This window comes from Motacilla alba, chromosome 3, assembly GCF_015832195.1.
Source record: "Motacilla alba alba isolate MOTALB_02 chromosome 3, Motacilla_alba_V1.0_pri, whole genome shotgun sequence".
NCBI lineage: Eukaryota > Metazoa > Chordata > Aves > Passeriformes > Motacillidae > Motacilla > Motacilla alba.
Genome location: NC_052018.1, coordinates 69,147,938 through 69,169,713, shown reverse-complemented (window position 1 = coordinate 69,169,713; position 21,776 = coordinate 69,147,938). Strand labels below are relative to the sequence as shown.

Sequence of the window (21,776 nt, the reverse complement as noted above, 5' to 3'; positions counted from 1 at the left end):
CATCTTTAGATAGAGAAGGCAGTAATGGATTATTTTGTGGTTTTGATTTCCTTAAATAGAAATGAAGATAAAACTGGATTATCTGAACATAAGCACTAGCATGAAAAATACTGTCTTCTTCATGTCAGATGGAATTAAAAAGATATGTAAAAATTTTGTGGCACTTAGCAGCATTTCTGAATGCCTGATATAGTTTAAAAATACACTTGAAGGATTGGATTGCTGTTCACCATGATGAATAGCCAGAAATTAATACTGTCACTGACAAGGAGGCTTTAAATATCTAAGTACAACAGAATAATTTATGCATGGTATAGCTCTGACTTGTGTGGCATTTCTCACATTTAAGACATTTCTTAATGTCTGACTGTGTGTTGAGGATGTCAGCAAAGTACTAATATGCAATTCCTTTCCCCATTTTAAAGTATGTATTTTGGTATACATAAATCTAACAACTCTTTTTAGGGTGCTTCTAGAAACAATTTCCTTTACTTGTGAATCTGAGAAAGGAACCCCTGTCTTCCTCCCTGGGAAGCATATATTAAAAAAAATTCTCACAGTGCATGTGAGAATTACAAGGGCAGGAAGAGTCATGCTTCTTTCAGTGCATCCCCAGCAGAGATGTGCTGGCACAGAGAGCTTTGCAAGTCATCCTTGAAAAGGCAAGTGGCAAACAGGCTCTCTCCCCTGGCTCATGGAGGTAAGAGCCCTCTTGGCTCTTGTGTTCCCAGCAGGCAGGTACACATGCTGGTGCCCCAGGGGTTATTCCTGAGGGTGCTGATGCTTACCCTTGCTTACCACTGCTGCCCCACTCCTTGCTAGAGATTGTGCCTGAAGGCACAGTCTAGTTGTAGTTATAAATATAAATCTTTAGCATTGCTGCTATATTTCCTTCCTTAATGTGACTGCATGGAGAAAAAAAGAGAAAGTGGGACACAATGTCTGAATCACAGAAGCGGTTTAGAATTGTTCAAAATGGTGCATAGCTGAATAATGGTATGCAGCCAAATCAGGATACACCACACAGATAGGTTGTCAGTCACTGGTTTTGACATCTCTTTATGCAGGGATTCCTTTTTCAGATTCAGTATATTTAGTAAATTCTAAATTGCAAAGTACATGATGAAATATCTGCAGCTGCTCTGCCTGTACTATTTTAATGGCTGCTAATACATTCTACTATTGATTTTTCTGCAAACTACAGATTTCAAGTAGGAGCTCTGCATGCAGAAAAATAGCATCATGCCACCCTATATTTTGCTAACAGAAAAACAACAGCTCTCTATTAAAGGAATCATACGTTCTGGCTTATGCAGGTTGATTAGCATTCAGGAAAATTAAGGACATATTTAAGAATGGATTAGTTTGGCTCAGAAGTTCATTTGTTTTATAAGGTCACATATAAATCACAAGAAGGGAAAAGATTTCTGGGGACTAATAATGAAACATGAAGGAGATTTTAGTGTTTTTCTTTTATTGGCAGGAAAAGATAAACAAGGTAAAGTTATTTATATTTGTTGAAAGATTAATTTCAGCTCCTAATGTTGGTCTGCAAATAAAAGTAAATATCAAGAACCATTTCCAATTGAGAAAGCCTTCACATGGGCTTGATCTATGCCTTAATTGCAAAATGCCATTGAATTCTATGAAACTCTGATATACTTCAAAGATGCTTTTTTAGGCAACATATGATGAAGATTTGAAAATTTCACTATAAGAATGTGAAAACCTGCTATAGCACTTGGCACTGCTACTTGGACTCTCACTAGGGAGTCCCACTTAACCATATGACTGTTCTGAGCTGCAGCACAACCACTGCACTTTTCTCCCAAAGAAAATGGTATCTTGGAGCATGTGCCAGCCCCTTACTCCCATCTGCCCTTGACTGCCTCAGCTCCTGCTGCTGTGTGTGCCTGGTTGGGCAGCTCCTGCACACACTGCCCACCCCACCCCCATGGAGTGGGGTAGTAGCTGGTGATTCTCCTCCAACACTGGCTAGAGGAGATGGAGGGGCTGGATTTGGCTCTTATCTCCCATTTTTGTATCATTTTGTTTGCAGTCACACAGAAGTATCTTCAGCTTTAGAAATGAGGTAAAATGAATAACTTCACCCCTGGTGGGACCTGCCATGGCCTGTCTCCAGGACAGCTTTTCAAAGTTTGAAACCAGCCTAGATTAACATTTTGAGAATGATAAAATAAGCCATTTTGAATGCTTTATAGCAGGAATCATCATATAAAATGGAAATATTAAAGGATAAAAACTACTGTGATTATGGCTTTTAACTAAATGCTGCTCCAGATTTGTAACTTCGCTTTTTTTCTCTTCATTGACTTCCCAGTGTTATTTTTCATCTTTCTTTTATGGGGCTGGTGGATGTTGATGCAGAGGGAGTCAATAACAGCATGATATTTTAAAAATGCATGGTGTTATTAACTTACTAAAGCACCACTTCATCCTATTAGTATATTAAATAAGCCCAGTGCATTTGTTAAACTCGTATAATTTTACCTATGCATAGCTATATAGAAATGTTCAAAAATAAATTATTCATCTAGCAGGCAAGTATGTAGCAGACAGAAAACCTTGGATCTTCTCCAAACTGTCTGTAAAATCAATAAGGGTAATAATTTTTCATCTTGGAATTTCTCCTGAATTGTACTTATGTTAACTCACTCTAAAGTACCCCTCTGATAGGACACATTTTGTATGAACAGGAAGAAAAAGACAAGCCAGTCTGCTTTTAAGAAGTTAGTGTGACTTTCTGTACCCGCAAAATAGAAAAACATATTGGTTCAAAACAGTGTTCCAGTTTGATGTGGTTTTACTAGGAACCATTTAACCTGGAATACAATGGCGCTTTTAAAGTCAGTTTTCAAAGCAAAACCTGACTATGTATATTGTTAAAGAAGACAGATAACTGAAAATAAGTTGTCAATTATAAATTTATTTTGTACTTGTCTCCTTTGATAGATGCATATTATATTAAGTAGTATTACCAGATCAAGAATGAAGTAATAGTAATTGAGTGGGGAAAACATGTTTTGCCCGGGTTCAGTGATATTTTTATTGCATGGCACATACACTGAATCACAGAATCACTGGGTTGGAAGAGACTTTCAAGATCATCGAGTCCAACCCGTTCCCTGACACCTCAACTAAACCATGGCACCAAGTGCCACATCAGTCTTTTTTTAAACACATCCAGGGGCGGTGACTCCACCACCTCCCTGAGCAGACCATTCCAGTACTTCCAGTACACTGCGTGACAACAGAGAAGGAAGGAAGCAAATGGATGTTCACAGAATGAAATCTGCCTTGTCAGCAATAGTATTTTAAAAAAGATGGAAGGAAGCAGAGTTTTAACTCTGTAGTTGAAGTGAGGACCCTCTTCTACTAAGAACAAGTCTAAAGAATGAAACTGCAAAAACTGCAAACTTTTTACGTAATTCATCGCATATGTTGACATTACATTTCCATGAAACTCTGGAAGAATGTGATTATTAATTTGTGAATGGAAGGTTCTTTACTAACCAACTAACCTGATCTTTGACTTTTCTTTCCTTTCCCCTTCCCAAATGCATGGCCTGTGATGGGATGCTAGGATGAATCTGACAATCTACAGTGTGATGAATTTAAAGCCTGCCTCATCAGTCTAGGACAGGTTGGAAATGACTTGCAGGTAGAGGAAACTAAAAGAATTCTATTTTCCGATGTAACAACAGCCAAAAAGATTGCATGTTTAAACTCCAGTCTGTTGGTTATAATGCTTTGAAAAGATCCTGCCTCTGGGAAGTCAGCTGGTTTAGATGGACTGTCAGCATCACTTTGAGCTGTATTTTTGCATTTTTCACAGATTTTCCAGTTTGTTTGTTTTACTTGGTTTGAGATGTTTTATTTGGACACTACTAGATAATTAGGAGAGCTCTTATGCTTCTTGCACTCAGACTTTTGTCAATTTTCCTTTCCTCAGACTTAGTACAAGTTCTCTTATGCTCTCTCCTAATACAGGATGACACAATTCTCTCCAAGCCACTGCAATCTATCACAGCACAGACGAAAGATTTCTTTACATTCTCACTTTCATGCCATTTTGTGTTTACTCAGCTTCAAGTCTAGAATGTTGTAGCTATGTCATTGCCTGGAAAATGAGCAACCTCATTTCATACAAGGTCTTGAACTGATCTCCTTCTAAGTCTTGCAGGTCTCATACTTTAAGCCAGTATGCACATCTCTGCTGCATCCAGGGTCTTGACAGCCTGCAGTCAGAAGGAAAATCCCTGTACTTATTTCCCATATATCAGCAGACTGCTCTCATAATGTATTTACTTTGGCCTTGGAATGAAGTATTTAATTGTTTTTCACTGTACTTTTGGCTGCTGGAGATTCCATGCAGAACATTTCAAAGATATTTCATATCAGGGAGGCAGCTTGAGCATCTACTGAGTTTGACTAATTTAGTAACAATTTTTTCTCCTCACTCTTCTCTTTGTCTTCTCTGGTTGTGTTCTCTGTATTCTTGTCCCATTCATCTCCTCTTTTCCCTTATCTCTCCCCTGACCTTTCCTGATGTTACTTTTTTTGTGGTGAAAATGTCTCTTTCCTGTGTGTAATATGTTAGTTACTTCCTCCTCTTTTTTAAAAACTGATGATGGTTCTGGTGACCTGATCGGCAACATCAATGAATATACGGTTCATGCACTGGATCCAATATGCCAATGGTCCAAACTCATCATCTCTCTGGAAATTACCTTGGATTCTTCAAACCCTCCCTTCTATATTCCTTATGTTGTTTTGGTCAATAGAGGAAGAATGGATTGATGGACCATGATGATTTCAGAGCTTGCTTAATTTCAATGGGTTATGATTTGGTATGAGCTTTAAGAAAAAATGTCAACTGATTCTGCTCGCAGCTAAAAAGTTAACCACAGCAATACTGAAGCTTATCTAAATAGAGAGGATACTAATGTCATTCACACTAGAGATAGTACTTTCTTTGCTTTTTCTTTGTTTTCAAACGGTTAAAAGAGAAGTTAAAAGTAAAACAAGACACTCGAAAACCATATTCTATGGTACACTGCATTGTTCTTTGAATTAATGAAACTTAAAAAATTGAAATTAACAGTTACTAAACTGATGTTTTTGTAAATTTCTCCTTTTCTACCTGCATGATGAAGAATGAGTTTTATACTGTTAAATTTTTGTAAACTTGCCTTGGGGGGTACATTTTCCTTGCTTCAATTATTTATTCTAAAAATTTCCTCTGAAATTCACGTTTTTTATGGAAAAGAAAGAGATTATCCTTAGCTAAGCCACCCTGTATTTGGCATGAAATTTTCAGAATTGTTTCACGTCTTAGTTCTGTGGGTCTGTGACTACCCTGCTTGTTGGGCTATTGTTTCACTACCCTGCATGGTACCTATATAACAATGGTTTTAGGATGAGGGGGAAAATGAAGTGTGTAGTTAGTACAAGCTAAACAGGTATTGTGGGAGGGTGGGAGGGATAGAAGATGGTGACATTTAAGTGAAAGGTACATATTATGTATTTAGGACAAAGGATACACTTTTTAAAAGCACGATCCTTTTTACAGAAGTGGGGTGGGCATTTAGGGTGCAGATTTCATCAGCTCTGATTGTTGATGTTCCTGAGTCAGGAAGATGCTTTATAAGCTCTACAGCCAGTGGTTCTGATGGGTTCATGAGAGGCTCGGGCTCATCATGAACCCATGGTATCATGGTGACCACTTTCTTTGTTTTGGATTTTGTGAAAGGGTGAAGCTGAGTTTGCCCGAATCATGTCTCTGGTTGACCCCAACGGGCAAGGAACCGTCACTTTCCAGTCCTTCATTGACTTCATGACCAGAGAAACGGCAGACACCGACACGGCTGAGCAAGTGATAGCTTCCTTCAGAATCCTGGCTTCAGATAAGGTCAGTCACCGTGCTGCTGCTGCAAGGATTCAATTGCTCTCATGTCACATGCCCTTCTTGTCACAAGCCTTTTAGTAATAGTGAAGCTTTTTTTGCAGTTTGTCAGACTTCAGAGAAAGCATGTGCGTTTTCTTCTTGTTTGGAATCCAGGCTCTTACCTGAAACGGGTGCAGAATACAAGGCTTGGTCTCTGCATCCTCATATCATAGAGAGCCAACATAAAATTAGGCATCTTAGACAAGACTTAGATGGTTGATCTGTGTAATGGATATATTGTACATGAGGTTATTTCCACACCACAGCTTTGACTAGTGGGGAACTCATTCTGCCTTTCATGCTGTTGTCTAGATGTTTCAATGCAGAGTTTGACCCTCTGGAACATAGCCTAGATCAGGTGCACAAGGCTACACCTGGTTGTGAGCCATGTTGTGACTGGACAGCTCACTCAACAGGATGATGCAATGTGGTATATCTTTATCCTAGCAGAAGCAGTGGGAAGAGGCCTCCTGTAGTTACTGGGTTTGTAGAGGAAGCTCCTGAATTTGGCATACTTTTGTCCCTGCTGCCAGATGCACTTGTGACTGAGTGGTGTTTGTAGATGCAAGGGAGTATAATGGCAACACAAAACTTCTGGAGGAGTCAGGGCCATAAACAGTGCTGCCACAAAACCAAACCTGTGCTGTGGAGAAAGCAGAGATCACAGCAGTACAGGTCTATTTGCCCAAGCTCGCTCTATTGATTTTCTCATTCCAGCTGCTTGTATTGATTTTGTGATCTCAGTTAATGTGGACCACATTTTAAATTCCAGACATGTTCTCAGTAGAAATTCATGTGGAAGATGGTCTCAGGAAAAAGTGGTTTTCATTAGATTGCTGTTTTAAGCAATGTCAAGTCTGTTAACAGAGGGTATCCCTCATGTCATAAATGCAAACCATTAAGAACAATAATGCATCTTTCTTTACATATATATTAGAACCTTGAAACTAACAGGAACTAACTGCATCTGTCCTGTCACCGCAGAAGGGGCAGTAGTGCACTGCAGAGATACTGACTATCGAGGGATAAGCTGTACCTGTAGCAGTCTGCCCATGGCTGCACAGTGCTTGGTAGCAAACAGACACAGCCAAATATCCTGAGACTGCATTTTGACCTAATCAGTTTGTTGGTGGAATTTCCCCCTTCAACTCATAATCTGTGATGGAATTTACAGAGGAAAATATTTGGTCTCAGAAGAATAGGCAACATGCCCAAATTTATTAGTCACAGTTACAGAAAATAAATATATTTTGTGTTTTTGAAGAACACATACTGAATTTGTCAATCCTTTTCCCCCTCCCAGCCTTATATCCTGGCAGATGAGTTGCGTCGAGAGCTGCCTCCTGAGCAGGCTCAGTACTGCATCAAGAGAATGCCTCCCTACACCGGCCCAGGCTCTGTTCCTGGGGCTCTGGATTACACCTCCTTTTCATCAGCACTGTATGGAGAGAGCGACCTCTGATTCAGTAACTGGCTGTATTCACGGTAGACACTAAAAATACCCACCTTATTGCCCAGATTGCTTCTCAAAAGTTTTGACAAGCTGATTTAAAAACAAATTTTACAAATACAGTAGGTACCGTCAGTGTAAAGTGCTAGTAACTGAAGTAACTGGTGTATATTAAAGTGTGTGGCACGCTAGATACCTGCCTTGTTGGTTGTCTGTCCTATGCAATGCTAGAAAATCTATTAAAAATGGCAAAAGAATAATTTTCGAAATATACATTCAGAAAACAGAATGTAAAACCTAAAAACGTTGAACTCGCAAAACATTTCTCCATTTTCAAAATGTTTCAAAGCCATATGCGCTTCTTTTATGATGTTCAGAAAACTGTGTTAGGAGTCATGCTTTTTTTCTTTCATAGAGCAATACTACTTTCATGATTTCTGATTTTGTATGCTTCTATTGGTGGAATTTAATAAAATACTAAAATGCAGATTTTGAGGGAAGAAATATAACAACCACATAAACTACTTAATTACAAAAATAATCCAGAATGCTATGCTTTTGTCTCAAAGAGTTGTAATATAAGGAGGAAAAGCTGATTAAAGTGCAGTTTTAGAGTTCTGTAAGCAGTTCTTTTCTTTTAGGCCTTTAACTTTTACAGCTGAGGGAATACAACTTTTATAATCAGAAATAATAAGGAAGCTAATTTCATGTGAACTGTTTTGTTATGAAACCCTCATTCTTGTCTATGTTGGACAGTCTTTGTTTCTCAGTATAAGAATGCATTATTGTATGTATTAGTGGGCAGCATTCATCTCTATCCTGCATAGAGCAAACTCCCATCTGAGCAAATGTAGTATGGTTGTCTTGCAGCTTTAACTGTTCAGTGCTCAAAATTCAGTTTGTCTTGAGTTCTGCTGCGTCACAGGCAGTTCTGTCTGTACCCTGCTCCTGTGTGCTAGACGTTTACTGTTTTTTTCCATCTTGAGAAATGACAGAGAATAATAGCAGTAACTTTTTTACTTGAATCCTACCGACACTGAGGAAATGCAATGTAATCAAACAAAACCATTTACAAATGGTGAAGTGAGCTGTGCAGCCCAGTGCTATTAAAGCAATGATGTGCCTGTTAAATAAAGTCTGCTTTTCAAAACCTTATGAGACTCTGTCGTTGGCAATTAACCTAGTGGCTCCCTCTATGAACTGGAAACATTTCTGAACATCAAAGGAGTTTTCAGATGCAAAAAGTTCAAAGTCTGTCACACATTTCTATACATTGTGTCTGCATAAACAACAGTCTCTGTGTGCTGGAGGGACAGGTCTGGTTTCATGAAGAGAGATGGAGCTCAGAATGAGTTGGTGAGTTTCCGTTTAGGTCACCTGAGCACAGATGTCCATAACTTGTAAGACTCCAAGCTTAGATTGATTTCAGTGGGACACAGGCACTACTGCTTTTGAGGACATTTGCCTTAATTTTTCTGTATGTCTCTTTTTCCTCATGTGCAAAAAAGCAGATGTTAAGTATGCAATAGTGCTTTTGCTGGCCATTGTTTGGAAATTTATGGATGGCAAGCATTAAAATTCTGTGTGTCATTTCAATCCTAAAACAGGCACCCTGCAGGTTGAGGTGGGTGGAATGGGAGCATTTTAAAACAATCCCAGAGGAGACAGACAATGACCAAATACCTCTTCCTTCTCCCTTGTGCACAAAGGCCAGCACAGGACTTGCTAGGGCTAGGATCTCATCTCCTACAGTGCACGTGGAGCTGTGCACACAGCCAGAAGCTGCTACTGCCACTGCTGATAATGACATGGTGCAGTGCTATCTCCTTCTGTGATCACAGTGCCGGCTAAGTCAGGAAGCTCTGCCTTAAAGCCATGCCATCTCCAGCTAAATGACTGCTGGTCAAGTTGAAAAATCTATGTAAATCTATGTATCTCTCATTGTCATGGTTTAATGCAACTGGAAGAATAAAACATTGCATTTCTGAATGTCGCACAAAAGCAAAATGTCAGTGCTACAGGCAGGATTATGCAAAAAAAACTGGCACAAAGACAGTTTATATCTGACACCTCTGTCAGGTTCAAGTTCTCTGGCCACTAATCTTTAATTGTGATTTTATTCCTGTTTCTGATAGTATGGAAGGGACTTCTAAGCTCCTTTAGCTGTGTTCTGTTGATCAAAGCATGTGAGAGATAATGTTATCAGCAGCAACAGAAAAAACTTTTGCAAAGTAATTTTTCCAATATTACATCAGGTTTATAATTTCTAAAGCAGAACGAACAGAACCAGTAGCTGAGAACTGCAGGGATTAATTATCCATTCACACTTGCCTAAAAATGTTATACCATAATTATTACTTTAACATGTCTTTTGTGTAAAATAAAGATATAAAATATTTTCTCCCAGGATCAATATAAGTAAACTGTATTATTTTACCCTAGAGAGGGTAATACTCAAGGTCCTTTAAAATGTTCTGTGATCACGCTCAGGGGCTGTGGGTTTTACAGAGAGGTTTTCTTTTAAGGTTCCGTTTTTAGTAGGTGGCATTTGTATATTTCTGCAGGATCACTTTTCCCACCAGGAATCAACACAGCAATGTTTTCTGTCCACATAATTCTGGCAGCAAACTAGTTTTACTATGGAAAAAGTACAGCAGCTGAGTCAAGGGCCAAATCAGGGTTCAGTAGCTGGAGGTATTGCATTATTTTGATGAACATGTGAATGAAGGTTGTAGAATAAATTGCAATTCACAAAAGTTGGTAAGGTTTAAAGTTGCTTAAGTGACTGTAATACAGATGTCTTCTGTCACTTTACATGAATACAACAGTTCTTTGAAAAACTTCCTGCCCCGATAATTTTAATTTCATAGTAATAATCTTCAGACACTGAATTTTAAAAGGTGCTGATACAGGTAGAAAACTGCTGTCAGCTCTATGCTACCTTCACACCTCCCTTCTTTGTACACAGTTTCCATCACTGTTTTCTTTATCCACTGACCACAAAAGGCTTGGGTCAGAGCCACTCCTAGAGGCTTGTATTTTCATCAGAACATCCTGTTGTTCAGTTTCTGAATTCTTTGAGATCATGTTCTTTTATTCAGGTTGTTCATGGTGTCTGTAAAGGTTATTCCTGACACAAGTGGTCTCACTGAAGGAGGAATATAGTTCCTGTTAGCAGCTGGATTTGGATGGTAAGCAGTTTCCTTTCTTGACTGAAAAAGCTTGTGGTTGAGGCTTACTCTGTAAGGAAGTAATTGTTTGATCATCATTAGTAAATGAAAAGGCACTTTGGAGCATGTCTTCCTCACTGTAATGGCATCAATATTTTTGGTGAGCTTCTACAAATAGTTCCAGTAATATTCAATGAGAAAATAATACCTATTCATTACCTGTGCCACTCTTCCCCAAGTTTCATCGTTAACAACTGGTGCTCTTATTTGCTTGGGCATAAGTCCACCTTCTGCTCGTGTTCAGAGGGTATTTCATTTGGGAGCCACTTCAGCAGCATTAAGCCTGGAATATAGACAGTTGTTAGCATGTTCTGGTGAGATTCTACTTGGTTTAGATCAAATATTTTTATACAGGAAAACTGACTGTTCTAAGCTGGATTTTATTCCACATTAGTCTCTTTTTAAAATGTGTAATTCCTTTCTAATTTTAACCCAAGGTGTGGGCTGCCACCACAAAGGACAAGTCTATCTCTGCTTTTTCCATGATCCCATTAATTTATAAATAGAACAGTTCCCTGGTCTGGTTGCCATGCTGGCTGGGAATACATATCTAGAGTGCTTAGAACTGTAGATTATCCCCTGGAGCAGCAGCCTGTATTTATATTACCTTACAGTGATTGTATAACTGTGGAATTAGGGACCTAGCCATCTACTTTCACTGAAAGTCCTTTATTATTCCCAACAAAAGAACATTTATGTGCAGACAACAAACCTTGAACCAGTACTAGGAGTGCTACTCGTTCCCCTCATTAACGAAGGCAGCTACATTAAACAATAAGCCAAGTCTTTTCCATATATGAGCTTGACTAGGATTTCATATTCTAATCTTCAAAAGAAATTCCTCTGCTAATTTGCTAGGTTTTGGGAAATTTCATTAGCATTTCTAATACAGCTTTTTGCAAATTTGTTTATCAGCATATTGCTTTAATTATTTGGAAATCAAATATGTTGGATCCATGTCCTGAGATAATAAATGTCCTGAGGTTATTTTAACACCCATCCGTCCCTCATCTACTTGCACCTGGCTGCTTTCTTTCAAAACCTGGCTGTTTTATTTGGCCCCAACACATGGAAACTTTCTTCCTTTCAGGGTTCCTTTTAATGCTTTGAGTGAAAAATGACCTTGAGTGCTGTCCTTGGGAAGAGTGCTTATCCTGTGTGCTCTCCTGAGCTGGAGCCTTCCAGCTGCATAAGGGATACTTGTGGCAGAAGCCCAGGTATAGAACAGCTCCTCTGGCTCAGACACTGAAGGTCCTGTTTCAGGTTTTAGCTGGTCTGCTGATAAGACTGAAAGAGAAGAAATGTTTGCACAAGTTGCCAGCAAGTCTGGCCTTGATTTGAATGGAACTGTCAGTACAGGCACAGCAAATTCTTATAATTAAAAAAAGGCACCACAGAAAAGCAGAGAATGGCTGTATCAAACATCTCGTTCAGACTTGTATCCTAGCTCTGACCATTATGAACTGGAGGAATAATGGAAAAGTCTGAAAAGGAGATGATAAGTGGTCATGTGTGACCAAAAGAGTCTCCAAGCTGACAGTAATTTGTGCATCACAAACTTGTGGAACTCTGCACACTGATGCCAAAAATTTAGTCTGTTTTTCTGCCAAAGTAATGCATCTGCTTTGAGAGCTCCTTCTGTATTCCTTTCAGTAGGACCTACTGCACCTATAAACGCTCCGCTAGCCTATTGGATATACTTGAAAAAATATTTACTTTTCATTCCTTTATCTTTTTCAAGCTGTTTTCCAAAGTCTTTTTGGTTGCTCTGGTTATCTCTTTATCTTCTGGTAACCTACCAGAATTAATATGGAAGTGATTCCAGCTTTCTGACTAAATGTTTGCAAAACACAGGCAGCCCAGGAGAGAGGACATGTTACCTCCCAGGAAACAAACCCCGATAACAGTTGTGACAAACTCTTTAGCAAACCTATTTAAATGAAAATCAGACATCCAGTAATGTTTGGGGAGTACCCAGGTGAATGTGATGAACATGTATGGCAGACGTGATGCGGTCGAACACCACATCCCTGATATCTTGTCTGTTGCTGCTGTCATTAAACCAAAGGCACAGGATCTAACATTGGGTGGTCTTGCTGTGATTTGTGCAGTGTCTTGGGACAACACTCCATGGCAGCTCTAACTTTTACCTTCATTATTTGCCAGTGGAAGATGACACGGCCTGATTTGCCAGAGCAAGCTGACAAACACCCATACTGTCCTGCAAACAATTTTGGCACTTGGACATAATCACTATCTCATTATCTGAAGTGACTTGTGGGTCACTTCAGGGGCTTGAAATGTCAATATTTTAATATGTAAATAAAAATGTACAAGTATTATTACATTCTTAAGCCGCTGAATTACATTTATTTTTTCCTCATTTTTCATTTTAGTATAACTGTATATGCAGATGTAAGAAGCAGAAATTATGCTTGTAGCAAAAAGAAAAATGTAAACTTTATATTAAAAAGACAATATATTTTTTAACATTTTTCATTCTTCTTAACAAACAATACATTTCTGTCAGCTGCCTAAACTTAAGAGCACTACAAACCAACAGCACTACAAACTAAATGTTTTGATTATGGTTGTGCAAACACCTTCCATCCATCAAAAATTAATAACTAGCTTTTTCATTTTCTTTTAGCATGAAAAACTGAAACAATTCAATTATAACCCCACCTGACTGCCCCAACACTCTCGCTCTCCTGGGAGCATAAGCAGATTTTCTGTAAGACTCATTGTTTTTTCAAGCCAGACCCTGAACCCAGATGGCCTGGCTGGCCTTATTTGCAAGGGACAACTGGAACAGCTGTAGTGAAATAAACATTCTGCCTTTTGGAATAGCTTTTGGAATAAGGCAACATCCTGATCAGGGTCATTACCCCTTCTTGTAGTGGTGGCCTTTAACTGAAGTGCTGCTCTGCAGACAGGATTGCCTTTAGCAATCCTGGTCATTAATCCTGGTCATAATTACCTTTTCTGAGGAGGCACCTCCCTTCCTGCCAGCATTACTGTCTCTTGGCAGATCACTTTCCCTTCTAACTCAGACACCAGCCTCTGTCTGCCACTGCCCTCTTCCCGCTTTTAACAACTGTCCCTTAGAGCTTAAATGTTTACGACTGGAGATGTTGACTCAAATCTAGTTTAATGATTTCAAGGCTCCCTTGAACTGGATTTTAAAGGGAGACACTTTATTTCAGCTTGATCAGAATGTAGTTATTCTTGATTTGTACGAAGGCAATAGAGTGTTCTTCCCTTTGCTTTTATTTAATATCTTTAGCTTTACCTGCTACTCCTGAAGTACTTATCAGACCCGTCAATAGACAGGAATGACAGTATGCTCTTCAGTCATCAGCTCTATATAAAAAGATGTTTGTGTACCACATGAAAATTTAAGATATAAACCACAGATTATTCCACCAGCACCTGTTGGTATCAAAATCCACGTGCTTGCAGTGAGTTTTGTCTACACAGTAAAGAGGGGACAGGAGACTTAAGTGTGATTAACCAACACCCCAGCCTCTACCCTCTTCATACCCTTCTGGAGGCTTTGCCAGCTCCCAATGTACCTGTCCTATCTGCATGTGGGAGAGCAAACAGGAGAGAAGGGAAGGATAATACCAGCGTTTGCATGTGCAAGAATATACAGGGAGACTCGGATCTACTTTCTCTTGCAGCTCTCTTATGTTACCTCCAAGCTCAAGTCATTGGCAGTGACTCTACTACATGAGGGGTTGTACAAAGACTGTTTTCCTGATCCTGGAAAATATACAAGGAAAATGCTAACATGATGTAGCAGTGCTAACAGAGACTTCTGAGGACTTGTCAGCAGATCTTAGATTGCTTAATACATTTTAGGCTTAACAAGTGTTAAGACCCAAAGTGAAGTCCTTTAGTTTGACAAGGCAAAAAAAAGAAATACCAAAGAAAAAGAAAAACTCAAACTGAATTATTGGAGACCACAGGCTAACAAAAGAAACTTTCCACTTCTATGTTGAGAACTTGCCAAAGACTAAGACCTGACAGGTACCAGTAACCAACAGGGTGGAAATACTTGACCTTTAGGATGACAAAGTACACTCTGGGCATTTTTTAAAATGTAAATGTGTATTACTGATAACTAAAGAAAGACTCTGCCCTAGAGCAGCGTTCCCTGTCAGTGTCTCTTGCCCATGTTGTTGCTTGTGTAAGAGGCTGCTTCTTCCTCACAATTTTATTTTTGAAGCTTAGGCAAGATTTAGAACCAACAACACCTCTGAGTATTTTTTCATATTTCTTCATTTCTTCATTCATACACAAGACTTTCAGCATCAAGGTTCTTTTTTGTCTGGTATTTTCTATATTGTTGTACCACTTGCATTTTTCTTTCATTTAATATGTTGATTTGAAAACAATTTTCTTTAGTCATAGTATCTCCAGAAAAAGAAACTTTCTAGAAGGATTTCTATTTTCTATTTCTGGAAGAGGTATCTTAAACTTGTTTTCTACTTCATGTCTGGGACTTAAATCCATGCTGCTGTTTCCTCACTTCTGAGCTCATCAGCTTCCTTCTCCCCTCTCTGTTTCTGCTCTTCTAGAATGAATTGAATGCATGGGAGGGGATAGTATTGCTCAAATCTCTCTCAAGCTAAGGGAGATGGTGCCTGCCTATAGGAACGGTAGGGAAAATGTCACTGCTATGTCTGTGCTCATAAGCAGCTTCCACGAAGTTTTGATATCTAACATGTTAGACTTCAAACCAAACTGAATGAACCATGCAGTTTCAAAGCCCTTTAACGAGAAGAGAACTGCCTATAAAACATGATTTTTAAGAGATTGTTGACAACATACTGGACTGTTTCTCTTTATAAGTTAGAGAAAGCCAAGTAGAGCACTAGTCTTTCAAGGTATTTTACACAGGAAGATTCCCTCTGTCCTTGCAAAAAAAAAAAATCTTACAAGATTTGCTTTTTAATGAAAGAAAGCGACAGAATTGAGGCTGTTCTCTCCCAGGGATGGAGCCATGCCTGACAGCTGGATGCACTGCTGGAAGCTCTCTAGTGCCACTCAGACATCACACAAAAGGGACCTGTGCATGTCCCTTTTCTCTGCCTCATTGTGCCGTGCTTGCACTATCAGGATGGGTATGGTTGGGCTGCTTGGCTTTGTTTTCTCATCATCCACCATTCAAAGCTGCTCAAACCTTTCAATAATCCTCCTCAGTCACCACATTTTCATAGATCTCAAGCTGTGTCGATCACAAAGTGATGTACTTGTCAGGAAAAGTGTAATCCCATTTACCGTGCACAGGCAGCAAAAGTATGCCTAGGGCTTGTGCTCTGACAGTTCCCTTCAGCTCCTGGAGTCTGTATCTGAGCTTGTCTATTGACTGGTATGGCCCAGAGAACACCACCAGCCTCTCTTCTATGATTTTGATGTGGATGTCTGAAAGGTGCATACTTACAGTTTTAAAAATGCTGCAAAATTTCATAATGAAATAAATATAAAATATTTACAGGCACAAACCTGTAACTAGTTGAAAGCAGTTGATACAATTTGCCAGCAGTATGAATAAGCTGTAAGACTACACCCCCTATTGAATTCCCAATCCTCTCATGCCTGTATTTTATTTCTTCCAGGCATTTATAGACTCTTTCATCAACAAAGATTCTCTAAAGTGATGCAAAAGGTTATATTCTGTTCACTCAGTGTTTGATTTCACTGTCATGAAGACTTTGGGCTTTTTTTTTAAGTGGTGAAGTCCAAAATCTTTGGTAAACACGTAGAATAAAGTTGTTGGTTTAATATCTTTAATAAGCTATTCTGACATTTGGAGAGTGCTTAGAATTTATGTCAAAGCACTCAGCTTTCTTTTGCCTTCAGGTAAGATTTTGATCCTGAAAGAAAAATGTTAAGATCATAATTTGACTTAAAAGGAACAGATAATTTGTATTTTGATCACAAAAAAATCACCCTCTAAGTTGTGGTCTACAAAATTATTAAAAAATAAATAGTAGTTCTTAAGCTCAGAGGAAATTCTGAAAATATGAAACAAGTAGTGCAACTTAGTAATCTAAAATAGGGCAAGAATCCAGCTGCAGCAAAACAGCACAAGTGGTAATTTCACAGAGAGTGCCAAGACCTGTACTCTGAAATCAGATTAATCTGCTTTCCCCTTCAGACTTCTGCATGGACTTGTGAATGCTTAATTTGGATATATTTCTCTGAAATGCAACTGATCTATGGTAACATGAATAATTCTACTGTTCTTGTTTAAATAAGGATTACTTATGTGAGAAACCTATTAGGAACTGCATCCTCAGAAATAAAGGCAGATAATATGGGAGAGGTGAATTTTTGTAATTAATATTGTGGAGGTATTTAAAACACAACTCCAACAGCTAAGAGTGGGCTAAAGACCTGTGTTTGATCTTACACAAGTGTGAGGTGAGTGTGTTATTTGAATGCATGGGTGTGCAAGTAGGGTAACAAACTGGTGAACAGATCCTTGGCACTGGAAAAATAATCAAAATACGAGGATGGCTTTGTTTGCTTCAAACACTGCCTGGTTTTAAAAGATCTTTTTGTGAGAGTTTATCTCTGTGTGTGGGAGGAGCTGGGGAAACACTGGTTTGAAAACACATTCAAATATACTTGGAATAAACACCAGAACTCGAGCTGACTTAGAGTTTTTTGATTTCTTTGGCTAAGGATATTAATTTGGATTTAGTCTTGCTGCAATTATGAAGATGCTAGCCTCACTAAACCACCACATATAACCCCCTTCAGAAACCAGGATTCTGACCATCATGTGTGAATGATTCCATGTCTGCACCTGATGTTTAAATAGGGTTAATTCCCAACTAATTAGTGCTAAGGTCAGGTTTCTCACACACAGGAATGACGCCACCTTTTTGTTCTCCCCTGCTTTTCTCACTGCTCTGCAACTCTAAGCTGCTCATGGTATTAAAGGGAATGTATTAAATGGAACAGTATTTTGACAGGCTAATTTAGTAAAATAAGAACAATGCTCCATAAGACAAAAAAAGAAAAACAACCCCACATTTCAAGCCTGTTCACTGCAAATCCTTGAATGTTCCCTCCAAACACAAATGTTAGAGCATCTCAAAGAAACAGCTCAAAAATCTTGGTAATTCCAGGTGTATGTCAGACTTGGGATAGGGACACACATCAGGACTCCCAGCACTGCACAATACTGTCAGCATTGAAACTCAACCAAGAAAAGGGACCTGAGATTCTCTAACACTGCAAAACACATTAAGGCTGAAGTTTTGTGTTGTTACCTCTTTGTTGTATGAATGCTGCCTTTACCACTCCTCCACTCATTACTCTTCCCTTCACCCTCTGAAGGGTGAAGGGAAGAGTAACTGAAGTGTAACTTGCTTCAGTTGTGCTCCTTTGGTTGGTTGTACAACTCCAGTTACTCAAGCAAATTGAACAAAGTCTGAGGTTGGAGAGTTGTTGCTCTCTCTTCCTGCTGCTGTTCCTGCATCAGCCCTGGAGATCTATCTGCTGCAGATGAATTGGATCAGAGCTCTGTTACCACTGATAACTGACTTTTACAGAAGAACTGTGTTCAAGGGCCAGCAGGCACAAGGAAAAGGATGGAAACAAGAGGATAGCACAGGGTGGGATTTGGGACTAACCTTTCACAGCATCACACAGTCAAACTGGCTTAATTTGATTGCAAAACTGCAAAGGAGCTGGGATATGTGAAATGATCCTTTGCAAAAGCACCTTCAAATGTGCAGCTTTTTTTTTTTTTTTTTTTATTCCCCAATGACCTACTTTGCAGCAGTTACACAAACAAATGCATCAGCACAAGCAAGGACGTGCTGAGCTGTGGTACAAAGATCTGTCGCCACAAAGCAACTGTGTAGACAGTGAGCTTTGTAACTTGCATTGCTGCCAGAGGAAATTTTCACAGTGTTATGTGACATGACAAAAAGGTTCAAAGCTGTCGAAAAGTCAAGCAAGGAAATGCACCCCCTAAAAATCTCATAATCAGCAGTTCTCAAAGCATTGCCCATCTTTGTAATATATGCAAATTGTGTGTATTAGGGATCAAACTAGGCACTCATTAGGAATACTTAATTTCTGCTTCTGTTTAGTGTATTCCACTTCTGTTGCTAAATTTTTAAAGAGTATGGGTTTCCCGACAATCACATCTTACACTGGAATTTTGGGACACATTTTTGCGCTAGGAGCTCAGGCTGACTACTGCAGTGGTTTGCTGACGGGTAAGGTCGGCTCTCCAACGTCTCCTGTCATTCAAAACTGGAGCATGGCCTCCTACAACTGAAGTTGGACTATTACCTAGTTGATTTGTGGGCTGCCAGCATTTATTCTGAAAATGAATGAGATGTATACGTTATTTAAACATAAGACTAATTTAAAAAATATATATACTTGATTTACTATAGACCAAAATGACAGTTGATTATGAAAGTTCCTATATCACACTGGACTCAAAGTTTGTAATCACTGTTTCTGTGTCTCAAAAGAAAATTCAAGAGTGAATGTATAGCTTCCATTTTACAGGCTTCCTTCTTTTCATATTTTCACCATTGAACCTGTTCAGATGACAATGCTCCCCATGCTTATAATTAGCACTTGAATTACTAACATGAAATGAGAGGATCAGTTATTCCTTCGAGCTACTCCAACTATTTGCAGCACATTCTATACACAGCATGGTGACTGCAGCATTGTTTTGTGAATATTTCTTTCTTTTAGAAGGTTAAGCAGTTGAAAGGACGTACCACCTCACATAAGCAGTTGAAAGGATGTACCACCAGAAGTGAAACTCTTGTGTCAAAATACTTCACTTTTTTTTTTTTTAATCTGTCAAGCAAACTGTGACTTAAATTTGATTCCTTTAGTATAACCTTGCTTCCACGTTTACATGACAGTAACGTGCATCCACACATCACTGGCACGTCCGACTTCCAGCTTCCCTAAGGCATGTTTACACGCCTCCTCTCAACGCTACATTTGTCACTAATTGCAGCACATTTGTCGCTTGAGTTTCAAAGAATCATCCCTCTACACCACATCCCCACCCCGCTTCTCCCCGCGATGAGAGACGACTAAATTTTATTCAACTCGGCCGGGATCCAAAATCATCCCTCCCCCCCGCGGCATTTAACGTTAGGTGAGTTAGCTGGAAGGCCGAGCTGTCGTCTGGGTCTGTTTGTGCGTCGGCCTGTTTGTCTGTCTGTCTGTCTGCCAGGAACAGACGACGGCCGCCCCCCTCACGCCCAGGGCAGCGCGCGCGACCGGCCCGCGCTCGGGGCGGAGCTCGCGCGTCACGGGCAGCGCGCGGGTCCCCGGCAGCGGGCGGTGACGTCTGGGCAGCGATGGCTCCCCCGGGGCCGCCGGGTAACGGCCGCGAGCGCCGGGGGGCGCGGGGGGACCCGGGCGGGAGGTGCCGGGCGGGCTGTGAGGGGGCGGCGGCCGCGCCCTCCCTTCAGATTCCCTGGCGGAGCCCGCGGCTTGGTGCAGGCAGGGGCGGCACTTAGGCACCGCGTGTAACTTTTTTTGCAGAAGCTGCGTGTGGCGTGTCGGGAGTGAGTGAGCGAGAGAGAGAAAGAAAGAGTGAGGGCGCTTTTTGGTGCCGGCCCCTTGGAGGAGCTGCATCCTGCCAGGGAGGGGCTGGGAGGCACCTCCAGGGACCCGCACCGAACCGTCCAGCGACACAGCCATGCCGGGAAAGTGGCGCGGTGGGAGGGGCTGGGTGTGCTCCAGATGCTCGGGACTCTGAGTCAAATGTGCCATTTCACGGGTTAAACAGAAGTCGTTGGACAGGGAGGATAAGTAAAATTAAAGCTCCTAATTGGCGTTGGTGTTTTAAAATGGACTGGGCTGTCAGTGGCTGCTTTCACTGGTGCTGCGGCCAGCAGAGATCCCAAGCACTTCCCCTTTTAATACTAGTGAGAAACAACTGCTCACTTTGAAAACTTAAAAAGGTTTATCAAACCTTGACAAAAATGCAACAAAAAACTATATAAGGAAAAATTCACAGCGCTCAGAACTATCTCGCAGATACCACGCGGCCAGTTCATCTTCAAGATGGATGCTCAGTTTTTTTATACCCCTGGGGGCGTTGCATCAGCCAGTCCTGGCCCCTCCCAAAGTCTGCCAGTCAGCTCCTCTTTGCCATTTATCGGTGGAAACTTCTTTCTTGTAACTTGATTGGAGGTCAGGTGTTGCCATGCCGCGCCCTCTAAGCAACGAGCTTTTCCATTTCCAACTACCCCATGCAAAGGGCATGTGTGCACGACTTCTTTTACCTGTCCTAGACAGCCCTGGCTGTCTGATGGTAACAATACAGGGGGGAAAAGGGAACTGTGGAGAGAACAGAGGACATCTAAACTACAATAACATAACTATACATCACTAGTGCTTTTCTTAATATTCACACAATAGTTACCCTTAATTGCAAGAGCCAGTCATCTCATTATCCATCTATAACAATACTCATGAGGGAGTTCCTGATGCTGAGCCTGTGCTTCAGCTTGGGCTTGCATCCCTCGGCATGTGAGAACAGGCCTGCAGTCCTGCTTGGCACCGACTCCACAGCCAGCTTCTGTTGCCTGAGGTTTCTCCAGGTTCCTCTGGCAAAGAAGATGTTGATGTGACCTGTCCTGCCCTGCTCTTTCTCCCGTGCCACTTGGGGTCAAGCCGTGGGCTAGCGACTGCCCTGCTGCAGATCCGTATGGATTTGGCTGAAATGGAAAGTGCGAAGGTGTTGTGGCAGCAGCTTGAGAAGCGGTAGCAGTGGGGGAGAAGTTCTGCATAGACAGAAGCTCAAATTGAGTGAAGGGGGTATTTGTGGAGCCCCAGTGAGCAGGCATGAGGCAGGAGGTGGTGGTATGTCCCTCTGGCAGTGAGGCAAAGGACCTGGGTTCAGGAGTGGGTTATGGAGAAGCTGAGCACAATGTTCCTCACTAGCCTTTGAGGGGCAGGGTGTCCCACAAAGTGAGGCCATGCAGGTCTGTTTCCCTGTGAGTCCTGCCTATAATGAATATCTGTTTTGGACATTTTAATGTCAGAAGATGAACAATTGTGGTTCTAACACAGGGAGCTTTCTAAACCTGGGATTTGCATGTTCAGCTAGAGA

At 40.6% G+C, this 21,776-nt stretch overlaps 2 protein-coding genes and 1 long non-coding RNA gene across 9 annotated transcripts in view; 2 read left to right on the top strand and 1 right to left on the bottom strand.

The window, feature by feature from the left end:
* The window catches only part of ACTN2 (actinin alpha 2), a 68,026-nt gene extending 59,453 nt beyond the window's left edge, over window positions 1-8,573 (top strand). For 3 of the 4 annotated variants that reach the window (XM_038130915.1, XM_038130913.1, XM_038130912.1), the window contains exons 19-21: window positions 4,806-4,871; window positions 5,774-5,932; window positions 7,272-8,573. In XM_038130915.1, coding sequence (XP_037986843.1) covers window positions 4,806-4,871; window positions 5,774-5,932; window positions 7,272-7,430 — 384 coding nt within the window. In that variant the 3' untranslated portion in view covers window positions 7,431-8,573. Of the gene's footprint in view, window positions 1-3,604; window positions 3,683-4,805; window positions 4,872-5,773; window positions 5,933-7,271 lie in introns of all 4 variants that reach the window. The other variant, XM_038130914.1, reaches the window with a different exon arrangement.
* LOC119698664 lies at window positions 7,882-17,999 on the bottom strand. 2 transcript variants are annotated; one of them, XR_005256203.1, is made up of 3 exons: window positions 17,938-17,999; window positions 10,808-10,931; window positions 7,882-10,658 (listed from the first exon to the last, which is right to left on the bottom strand). It is a non-coding gene; the product is annotated as an uncharacterized LOC119698664 (long non-coding RNA). The 2 variants fall into 2 exon arrangements; XR_005256202.1 differs by lacking the exon at window positions 17,938-17,999 and adding an exon at window positions 11,771-16,293.
* A 1,870-nt stretch (window positions 18,000-19,869) lies between these two features.
* MTR (5-methyltetrahydrofolate-homocysteine methyltransferase) overlaps window positions 19,870-21,776 on the top strand; it is a 51,300-nt gene continuing 49,393 nt past the window's right edge. For 2 of the 3 annotated variants that reach the window (XM_038131776.1, XM_038131774.1), the window contains exon 1: window positions 19,870-20,035. In XM_038131776.1, coding sequence (XP_037987704.1) covers window positions 20,014-20,035 — 22 coding nt within the window. In that variant the 5' untranslated portion in view covers window positions 19,870-20,013. The remainder of the gene's footprint in view (window positions 20,036-21,776) is intronic. The other variant, XM_038131777.1, reaches the window with a different exon arrangement.